General features: G+C 40.1%; 1 protein-coding gene across 1 annotated transcript in view; it reads right to left on the reverse strand.

Annotated features, from left to right (window-relative positions):
• Nucleotides 1-11,180, reverse strand: part of LOC148124014 (uncharacterized) — a 14,591-nt gene extending 3,411 nt beyond the window's left edge. Inside the window, 4 exon segments of the mRNA XM_087917159.1 lie at nt 4,149-4,296; nt 5,415-6,532; nt 6,535-6,591; nt 11,132-11,180. Coding sequence (XP_087773285.1) covers nt 4,149-4,296; nt 5,415-6,532; nt 6,535-6,591; nt 11,132-11,180 — 1,372 coding nt within the window.
• Nucleotides 11,181-11,477: the final 297 nt, after the last annotated feature.

Raw genomic sequence — 11,477 nt, forward strand, 5'->3', positions numbered from 1 at the left:
AATAGTTTTAAAACAGGTTCCCAAAAGAATCAGGGATTTAAGGAGAAACTTCCAGTTTTTGACACAAGATTAAATAAAAATAACATTAATTTTAGATGTTTAACATAATGGTAACCTGGCAGGACAAAAGTCACAAGCTTGACACCGTAGAAAAGGCTGAAGACTTACAAGCAACACTGCAATATTGAAGAAGATTCAGGAGATCAAGAAGAGAAAAATACAATAGAAAGTAGAGACCTAGGACAAGTATAGAAGAAAAAGAAAGACCACAAGAAATGGAAAGACCTAAGAGAAGAGAAGAGAAGATGGAGATGAGATAGAATACTATGTAAGGAAATATGAAGAGCCCAATGAATCTAGAATCATGAGACATATGAGAACAAGATACAATTAAGAAAACATGAAAAATGTGGGATTTAATGGACTCAACTCACCAATAAAAATCAGAAAATATTTGCCAAACTACAAAAATTGAAAATGACATAATTGCTCTGCAAGAAGTCCATATAAGACACAATCAAAAATATTTAGTAGAACAACCTAAGTTAGGAAACCTGTTTGTATCACTAGACCAGGGAAAGAAAAGAAGTGTGGCTCTACATGTGAAAAATAAAATTAAGGCAAAACAGATCTACAAAGATAAAGAAGGGAGAATTCTAATAGTTGAGATTAAATTAAATAACAAAAATATAATAATTACCTCGATATATGCACCAAATGATTTGATATGATTTGGATATCCAAAGATTTAGATTCTGAAATACATAAAGTGACTATAGAGACTAACACCGTGGCCAATCACAACCTCATAAGTCTACAGTGGAAAGGACATAAAGATGGACTTTTAAAAGGGCAATTCTCAAAGAAAAAGAATTCAATATAAATGATAGAAAAAGAATTGGATATCTTTTTAAAAATAAATAAACAAGATGATAATTCAACCTAAACTCTCTGGGACACCGCCGAAGCATATATACGTGGTGTAACAATTTCATATATAGCAAAAAGAAATAAGGCAAAAAACAACACCGAGGAAAATTGGAACAAGAGTTTAAGCAAATGGAGGCATTGCACTAGAAAGAATCTAATAATCGAAACTTGAAAAGCGAATTAGATCTTCTTAAACATAAACTACATATTTTGGAGACAGAGAAAATAGCACAACAAATTAAACTAACCAAACAAAATTATTTAGAAAATGCCAATAAACCTGGACATTGGCTGGCACAAAAATTAAGAAATTACAGAGAAAAACAACGAATAAACAAACAACAAGATGAAGAAGGGGATAATACATTATGACAAGAATTATAAAAAAGACATTGCCCAGGGATTCTATGAGAAATTATATACAAGAAATGAAAACTAGGGAAGAAGGCAGAGCCTTCTCGCTGATGGACCATAGATCGCGATTATCTGCAGCTATGGTCCGTGCTCTTTCGTTGGAGAGCCCCGATCATTACGATTAGGGGCTGAAGCTGCCTGTCAGGAGGTGCTCCATTCAAAATTCAAGAAAAAAAAACTTAGACTCTTTAGATTAGAGCAAAGAAATCTTTTACTGAAGATGAAGTGGTAGCATCAAATAGAATTCAGAATCTAAGAAATTAGGTGCGCAGACCACATATACAAAGTGTTGGAAACGTTCCCACCCCTCATAGTTCAAATGAGTCTTCCAATTAAAAGTTGTGAATATGATCATGTGAGTATCTTCAGGTGGTGATGAGGCCTCTGTCCGTTGACCTTGACATATTTTGATAAAGAATTTGCAGTTGCGCAGAGAAAGCTAAGCAAGGAATAGAAAGTTAAAAGCAGGAATTTATACTCGCCCCCCACTCCTCATTTACACAACACAAGAATGTAACACCTCCAGCTCTCTTCCCAGACGTATCCCCTCTCCCCGTTACTTATGGCAGCCAAAAGATGCAAAGCAGTAGAAAAGATCTTGAAGGCTGACATTCGGCCCTCCTAGAAAAAAGACGTTAGTCCTGTAAGAGAGAACAACATAAAAGATACTGGTTAACAATTATATACATTTCTAGGGCTTATCAGGATACTTTGTGCGAAAGTCTTTGATCGGCTTAGGGGCTCTAACATCCTTCTCATTAACCCACTCAACTTGGGAAGATGGGAAATGTTTCCAAGCAACGAGGTATTGGAGACGACCCCTCCATTTACGAGAGTCCAAAATCTCTTTAACTTCCAAGTGTTGTTCACCCTCAATCAGCAATGGTATAGGAGGATCAGTCTGGATTGGTCTCAAACCAGAAGTGTGTTCAGGTTTCAACAAACTAACATGGAAAACCGGGTGAATTCGTCGAAGAGTTTTTGGTAGTGTCAATTGGACTGTCACAGGATTTACAATTCGTTCAATTGTGAAAGGACCTACATACTTAGGACCAAGTTTCTTCGATTTTTGAGTGGTTTGTAAGTATTTGGTAGACAGGAAAACTTTGTCACCCACTTGATAGGACTTCTGCGGGGCTCTCTTTTTATCTGCAAATTTCTTATGGGACTGATGGGCGTCATCCAATGCTTTGTAAGCAACTGGCCAGTTAAGTTGGAGTTGAGATATCCATTCGTCTAGCGACTGGATGTTAGGTTTTTCACAAGGAAGCTCAGGTATGGGCACAAAATCTTGTCCCGACACCACTTTAAAGGGGGTGAACCCGGTACTACTATGAACAGAATTGCTGTATGCCACCTCAGCTAATGGCAATAAGTCAACCCAATTATCCTGTTGATAATTTATGTAACATCTGAGGTATTGTTCTAGCACAGTGTTAGTCCTCTCACAGGCCCCATTGGTTTGGGGATGGTGGGTGGAGCTTAAGCCCTGGGCGGAGCCTATTAACTTCAAGAACTCCCTCCAAAAGTTCAAGGTGATTTGAACCCCTCGGTCAGAAATTATACGTTCAGGGACGCCATGCAGCCTATAAATGTGTAGTATAAACAGTTTAGCCAACGATTTTGCAGAGGGAATCTTAGAGCAAGGTATGAAATGCGCTTGTTTGGAAAACAAATCGGTTACTACCCAAATAACCGTGTTTCCGGTGCTCTCGGGTAACTCTACTATAAAGTCCATAGAGATTTCCTTCCATGGAGCTGTTGGCCTAGCCACATTTTGTAACAGTCCCAGTGGCTTACCGGGTGGCCTTTTCGCTGAGGCGCAAACTGAGCAGCTAGCCACATAAGTTTCTATGTCTTTTTTCAACGCAGGCCACCAGAATTGTCACTTAACGAGGTGTACGGTTTTCACAAATCCAAAGTGACCAGCCGTTTTAGAGTCAAGGGCTTGTTGCAATATTTGGCTCCTCAAGGTCTCTGGTACATACAACTTTTCCCCCATCCAGGCCAAGCCATCTCTAATTATGCAGTCATTTGAATGAGCCAAGAACCATTCATCCAATTTTAGGGCCTCCTTCAATCATTTGATAAATCCACATCTTGTTTCTTCTTCTGGGCTCAAGTGACCACCGGGGCGGCTAATTGTTTGGTTGAAATAATTGGTCGTATCACTTCCTGACGGACACTTTTATATTGAGGCAGTCTAGATAAAGCATCCGCCATAAAATTCCTTCCCCCCGGGATGTACTTCAGTGAAAAGTTGAACCGCTTAAAATACTGGGCCCACCTAACTTGTTTAGGAGACAATTTACGAGGCATTTTTAAGGCTTCCAAATTCTTATGGTCAGTCCATACCTCAAATGGGTGTTTTGCTCCTTCCAAGAAATGTCTCCATGTCAATAGGGCCCAGCGAACTGCAAACGCTTCCTTCTCCCAGACGGCCCACCTCCTTTCAGTTTCAGTTAGTTTGCGGGAGGTGTAGGCACAGAGTTGTAAAGTTCCCTTCTCATTGATTTGAAGTAATATCATTCCAACGGCCACATCACTTGCATCGGCTTGGATTACGAAAGGGGCATCCATGTCCGGGTGCTTTAGCACTGGTTCTGCAGCAAACAGTCGCTTCAGCTTTTCAAAGGCAGATTGGCATTCCATGGACCACTCCAGCGGCTTACTAGGCTTTGGTTTCACCTCCCCTTTAGTTTTTAAGAGATTGGTGATAGGCATTGCTATCTTAGCAAAAGACAGGATGAATTGCCGGTAGAAGTTGGCAAATCCCAAGAAGCTTTGAAGTTGCTTTCGGGTACGTGGTGGGGCCCACTCCAACACAGCCCGCACCTTCCCTGGATCCATTTCGATACCCTCGTGTGAAATGCGATACCCCAGATAGTCGATTTTCTCTTGATGGAATTCACTTTTGGACAGTTTAACATACAGTTTGGCGGCTCGCAGTTTCTGTAGTACTGAACACACCAGTTTCACATGTTCATCCCAAGTTTCCGTGTAAATAAGGATGTCATCAAGGTAAACCAAAAACCCCTTGTATAAATGTTCATGTAACACCTGATCGATCATCTGCATGAATACGGCTGCAGCCCCTTGTAGTCCAAATGGGAGAACGTTGAACTGGAAGCAACCCATCGGGCAGTTAAAAGTAGTTGTCCACTTATCTCCTTCTTTAATTTGAATTCGGTAGTATGCTTCTCTCAAGTCCAACTTTGTGAAAATTTTCCCTTTCGCCAGGTGGGCTAGCATGTCCTTCATCAGGGGGAGGGGTATACGTTTTCCACAGAAATGGCGTTCAGGTTTCTATAGTCAACTACCAGACGCTTGGAGCCATCTTTCTTTTCATGGAACAGCACTGGGGCGGATACCCGAGGTCTAGCGGGTTGGATGAAACCACGTTTCAAATTCTTGTAGATAAAGGATCTCAACTCTCCCAATTCCCGTGGTGTCATCGAATATAATTTCGGTTTCGGGAGCGTTACTCCAGGCAGAATTTCAATACTACAATCTGTTGACCGATGAGGGGGAAGCTCATCTGAAGCCTTTTCACTAAACACTTCCTTTAAGTCCCAATACTCTTTCGGGATTTTTTCCTCCCCCTCCAAGTCCTCAGTGCCCGTGGAGGCTAGCTCAACCGGATTCTGAAGGCTCTGCTGGGATCGCCCCTCCCCTTCCGGTCACTGATTGGTGTGTATGCGCAGCAACCCTTTCCTCCAATTCACATGGGGATTCCACTTGCAGAGCCAGGGTAATCCCAGTTTTAACGGTTGCTCCATTCCAGGGGCCACAATAAAACACAAAGTCTCTTTATGCTCCCCCATGGTCATCTCTAGGGGTTCCGTTATGAAGCATGCAGGGCAACCTCCCGCCACTGATCCATCCAATTGGCAAAAGGCTATGGGCGTTTCTAAAGTTCTCAATTTGATGCCCATTTCCTCAACTACTTTCATGTTAATTACACACCTTGTGCACCCAGAGTCTAGCAAGGCTAGCATCTCCCCTTCGGTCCCTGAAGTGGGTACTCTTAATGTTACTGGAATGGTTATGGGGCCCTTATTTGGACTTACCAGGAAGTTGTCTTCCGAGTCAGATTCACTTTCTTCAAAGAAGGTCGGAGATCCCAACCCCTCTCCTGCCGGAGGGGCGACCTCTACAACCTCCGCTGTCTTTAGCGCGGTTTCGCGAGGCTTGGCTGGAGGATTTTCAGGTTTCCTCCCTCCTCTCTGCGCCCCCTTGGGATCCAACTTAACCCTGCAGTCTGCAATCCGGTGGCCCTCCTTCCCACATCGAAAACAGGCAGTGGATCTGGGTCTTGCCATCACTCCTCCTTTCGGAGGCTTAGGGGCCTCTTGGAAGCATGGGGGGGATGGCTTGCTCCATCCAGAGCCCCTCCTGCATCTGCTTCGGGTCAAATCTATCTCCACTTCTTCTGCCAGCAAGTACCACAGTTGCAAATCATTTGGGTCCCTTCTGGAAATACACATCTGGTATACGTCTTCATTTAGACCATCTTTGTAGGCTTCTATCAGGGCTCTCTGGGACCAGCCTCGGATATGGCACGCCAGCTGTCTAAACTCTTGGGTGTAGTCAGCCACTGACCTCCTCCCTTGATTTATGGTTTTCATCCTGATCCTGGCCTTTCGCTCCGCCAGTGGGTCCTCACATCTTGCCCTCAACGCAGTCATGAATACGTTGTAATTCCGCAGTTGGAGGGAGTTATCATTATGCAAAGTCACCATCCACTCTGCTGCTATTCCCTCCAGGGCCCTGGTAACGCATCTCACTTTGGCTGCTTCAGAGGTGAACTCTTCCCCATATTCCTCCATATAGCTCCAAACTTGTGCTAGGAAGAAACCCAAGTCTTTGGGATTTCCCCCAAATTTCACTTCTAACGGAGGCCGCTTGAAAGCTCTGCGTCTTCTAGGGATCACACCTCCTGCTGGGGGCCCTGGGGCTGCAGCTGGTTGCTGTGCTGGCGCAGGCTGAACTATGGGGGTGGGGGCAGCCTGGCTGTCTCTGGGTGAACTTGCCCCCCCTTCCCCTTCATACCTTGGAGCGATGTGAGGCTGTCCAAAAGCTTCATTAAGGAGGTGCCTGGCTTGATCCAGCAAAAATTCTCTTTTTTCCTTCTCTTGCCATGGCTCCTCTCTCCCACGCCGTCGGGTCGTGGTGATTCCAGGAGGGGGGGCTCTTTGGGATCCCTCCAGCCCACACCCAACGACCATCTGGGCCTCTCAGCTGGAACTTACTCCAGAGTAAGGTCGGCTAGCAATTCGGCTGCTGGCACCTCCGGTATCAGCAACGACTGTCCCACCACAGCTCCCAGGTCCTCCTCATCATTAGCTGGAGATGACATGATATCAAACCCTCTTGGAAGAAAACTGGATATTTTTTCTGGTGGGCTGGTGATGAGATTCAGAATAATGTCAGAAAGTGCTCCATTCAAAATTCAAGAGAGAAAAACTTAGACTCTTTAGATTAGAGCAAAGAAATCTTTTACTGAAGGTGAAGTGGTAGCATCAAATAGAATTCTGAATCTAAGAAATTAGGCGTGCAGACCACATATACAAAGTGTTGGAAACGTTCCCACCCCTCATAGTTCAAATGAGTCTTCCAATTAAAAGTTGTGAATATGATCATGTGAGCATCTTCAGATGGTGATGAGGCCTCTGTCCGTTGACCTTGACATATTTTGATAAAGAATTTGCAGTTGCACAGAGAAAAGAAAGCTAAGCGAGGAATAGAAACTTAAGAGCAGGAATTTATACTCCCCCCCACTCCTCATTTACACAACACAAGAATGTAACACCTCCAGCTCTCTTCCCAGACATATCCCCCCCGCCGTTACTTATGGCAGCCAAAAGATGCAAAGCAGTAGAAAAGATCTTGAAGGCTGACACTGCCTTGGAGGGGCGGTGGAGTAAGGGGAAGCCGCAAGCCAGGTTGAGGGGAGCTACATCTCCCCCCCTGGGCTTGGTCTTTTTCCCCCTGAAGACGACTGCAGTGGTGGTTTAAAATGGCCACCCCGAAGAGGAGGACTCAGCTGGATTAAGATTTGTGCAGGAGGGAAGAAAGAGGTGGATAACATTTGAACCGGGACAACTGGGCAATACAACTAAACAAAAGTACTCCGGGATTAAGTAACATGGAATTTTTAAGAAAAGAAAAGTGAGCGGCAAAATTACAAAGGGACAGGAAAAAAAATTTTTTTGACAGCTAAGCGGGGCTTCGAACCAGGAAAGGAAGAAGCCGGAACTAAAGATTTAACTAAATTGGACTAAAATATTTTGGCAATAAACAGGCATAAAATAAAGCTGGACTTAAGATCATCAAAAAACAATAATAATAAAGTTTACAAATTGGAGACTGGACTGTGCTGGAATATTGAGGTTCAAAAAACCCCAAATAAAAAAATAGGGGGAAAAGGTGAAGACTTTGTATAATGGAGAGTGCCACCTTTTGACAAAAACTTGAACTGAAACAAAATGGAAAGCATCCTGTTTCTGAATGAACTGGTGTGGATATAACATTAAAGAAATTATAGAAACAAAGTAAGAATCTTAGAAAGTGAAAGCAGAACCAGAATAAAAGAAAAAGCAAGGAAAGACTGACTGTGGGATTGATTGATGTTTTTGGTATAGACCCTGAGCTGGAATAATTGAGAACTTTAGAAAATTGAAAGAAGAAAGAAGGAAAGTAAAAGTGGTTTTTTTGGTGGACTTTAACGATCATAAAATACAAGAGTGTGTAATGATGATATTTCTTTGGGAATTAAAAATGGAACTTAAAAATATGAGAGAATTACTACAGGAAAGAGGCGAATCATTTTGCTCTGTGTTAGAAAAAATGGAAATGACAATTAAAGAACAAGAAGAAAGAGCTTCAGAGGAGGAGAAGTTGACTCAAGGAGAAGACATTTTAAATAGACAATTAACATAAAGAACACTACAAAGAAGTGGGGGGGGGGAAGGAAGGTTAGAATGTTGAGATTTAAGAAGGCAATCAAAAGGGGGAATACCTGTGAAGTCGGGAAAGGCAGAAAGTCCCAGCAGAAAAGGGGAAAGGAAGATATTAAGAAAGAGAGGGATATAAACTGGAATGAGAAAAGATATTGGGAAAAGACGGGAGGAGAAGCAGTAAGAAACAGGTGCATGAAATAAAGAACACGGAAATAGTAAAATGTTGAAAAGAAATTGTTTTTTCCGAGATAATGGTTGATGAATGAAAAAGGGGATGCTGCAGGATGACAAGGGGTAATAAGAATATTTCTGCAATTAAAAATATTTAGAAAATACAGTAATATAGATACTGATAACTCTTATTAAAAATCGGGGGGGATATGCGGAATCCAAATGAAAAAATGTAATGATTATTATTGTAACTTCTTAAAAATAATGGTTTATTGGGAATCAAGATGAGGGAATAAAGGTATATTTTAATCATTGAGGTGTTACACTCAAAGCAATAAAAGGGGGAAACCTATACTTTTTTTTAATGTTTAAAATTTATATTAATCTAGAATTTATAAAAAGAATGTGTAATGGAAAGGGAATATGACAGACTAAAGAACCAACTAAATTAATAAGTTAACACAGACTATTAAAAGCAAGGAGAGACATTGGTAACTTTATTATTATTATTATTATTATTATATTATTATTATTATTATTATGATGATGATGCAAACACATATAGTTTATCTTTATTTTTAAAATAAATATTAAAGGATTATATTTGAAATAATTGAAATGAAACAAAAAGATGTTTCGATTGAGATTAATGAAAGAGGCTAGAATTAATGTGTTTGTTTCTCTCCTTACTGAAAATTTGGAATGGAAAAGGTAATAATAGAATTAAGTATGCATATATGAATGTATAATTGCTGTCATATTTGTATGTAAAGGTGATGACCCGGAAATATGTTGTCCACTAAAATGAGATTTTTGTTTTTAATGTGAAAAACTGAATAAAATTTGTTAAAAAAAGAAAAAAGAAATGAAAACTACTCAGAAAAAAGATCAGAACCTACCTAAGGAAATCTGAATTACCAAAGATTCCAGAAGCTATGAAATTAATGCTGAATGAAGAAATTACCATGACAGAAGTAGCCAAAGCAATCAACAAACAAAACAACAACAAAGCATCAGGTCCAGATGCTATACCTGTAGAGTTATACAAAGAACATCAGAATACCCTGAACCAATATTTATTAGAGGTATTCAATGCTGTGCTTGATGACAGAAAAATACCAGAATCTTGGAGAGAGGCCAATATAGTGTTGATTAAAAAATAAGGTTCGGACCAGACAAGAATAAAAAATTACAGGCCAATATCTCTCTTAAATACAGATTACAAAATATTTAGGATTATTGCTGAAAGATTTAAACATTATTTAAATGTATTCATACATAGTGATCAAAATGGCTTCCTCCCAAATAGACAAACAAAACATGTGAGAATAGTAGTAGACATTCTTGGATTTTACGAAGAACATAATGATCAGCAGGCAGCCTTATTATTTCTAAGATGCCCAGAAAGCTTTCAACAATGTAAATTGGTCTTTTCTAATGCAACAGTTAAAACACATGGATATTGGTAAAAAGTTCTTAAATATAATTATGACAATATATATGCAACAAGAAGCAAAAATAATAATAAATAGAAAATTGTTAAGTAATGTTTATATACAAAAAGGCACAAAACAAGAATGCCCTCTGTCTCTGTTATTATTCATATATACACTAGAGGTTCTAACGAGAATAATTAGGCAAGAAGCACAGATCAAAGGATTGGAAATTAAAGAAGAAAATTTTAAATTACAAGCATATGCCGCTGATTCAGTATTTTTTCTAGAAGACCCTGAACAAACAGGTCCAATATTATTACAAAAACTTGAAGAATATGGAGAAGTAGCTGGTTTGAAAATTAATAAAGAAAAAGTAAAAATTATAACTAAGGATATGACCGGACACAAAGAGAAAATCTTGTTAAGCTATTAGATATTCAAATAGTACAAAAAATAAAATATCTAGGAATTAATATTTTGGCATGCTGCTCAACAATTAAGGAGGATAATTATGAGAATTTATTGAGACAAATTAAAACAGATTTAGAAAATTGGAATAATCTTCAACTATCATTAATTGGCAGAATTTCAGCAATTAAAATGAACAGACTACCCCAAATTTGGTTTTTATTTCAAGATATACCGAGTAAATTAGGGATTTTTTTTTTTTAAGGAACTGAATAAAATAACGTTAAATTTTGTGTGGCAGGTAAAAGACCAAAAATCAAATTAAAACATCAACAAGATACGAAAGAAAGAGGGGGACTAGGTTTTCCGGATTGGGAACTATATTATCAAGCGGCCGCCTTAACATGGATCAAGAATTGGATAAACTTGGAAAATAAAAAAACTTTTACTCTTAGAAGGGCATGATCTACCACAGGGCTGGCATGCATAGCTGTGGCCCAATAGACATACTCTCATCCAGTCCTTGAGTATTGAAGATTTTTTTTTGAATGACTCCAAACTCTAGCTCCTCTTTAGGACAATGATGGTTTATTCTATATCTCAGCAAACAACAAATATTCTAATCAGGCAAGAATGGCTAAAAGCCAGGCAGGCTTAGCATTGAGTTTGAATTTGCTCTCTTTCCTTTTATTATCATTATCATGAGACACACCCTACCACACCCAGGCCTATACGCAATTCTAGTTCTGGCCACGCCTAACCTATTATCTCTAAATGCTTTTAACCCTATAACATGTCTACATCCCTAACCTATCCCGACCCACACTAACTGATCCCCATCTGGTGCCACCTTCACCATGTCTTAATTCAATGCTTAATTACTACCTATATGTGCCCCAACCACCTCTAACAATATGCACCACATCAATACATGAAAAAATCCATTTCCAGCCCTGCAGTTGCTTCAGAATCCATCCTGCAGTTCACAGCTCTGCTGAGTCATTCTAAAGCAACGTTCAACATCATCAGCTAGCACACAAGCAGCAATACAGATCCGGTGTCAGCAGAGCTAAGGTGATATTCTCCACTGCCAGCTGACTTGCTGCGAGGTGTGTTTGGAGCTGACGGGCCCTATAGCGAACTCGGAGCCCAACAC

Source organism: Pseudonaja textilis, chromosome Z (genome assembly GCF_049901715.1).
Source record: "Pseudonaja textilis isolate UNSWEBS1 chromosome Z, rPseTex1.2, whole genome shotgun sequence".
NCBI classification, from domain to species: Eukaryota; Metazoa; Chordata; class Lepidosauria; order Squamata; family Elapidae; genus Pseudonaja; species Pseudonaja textilis.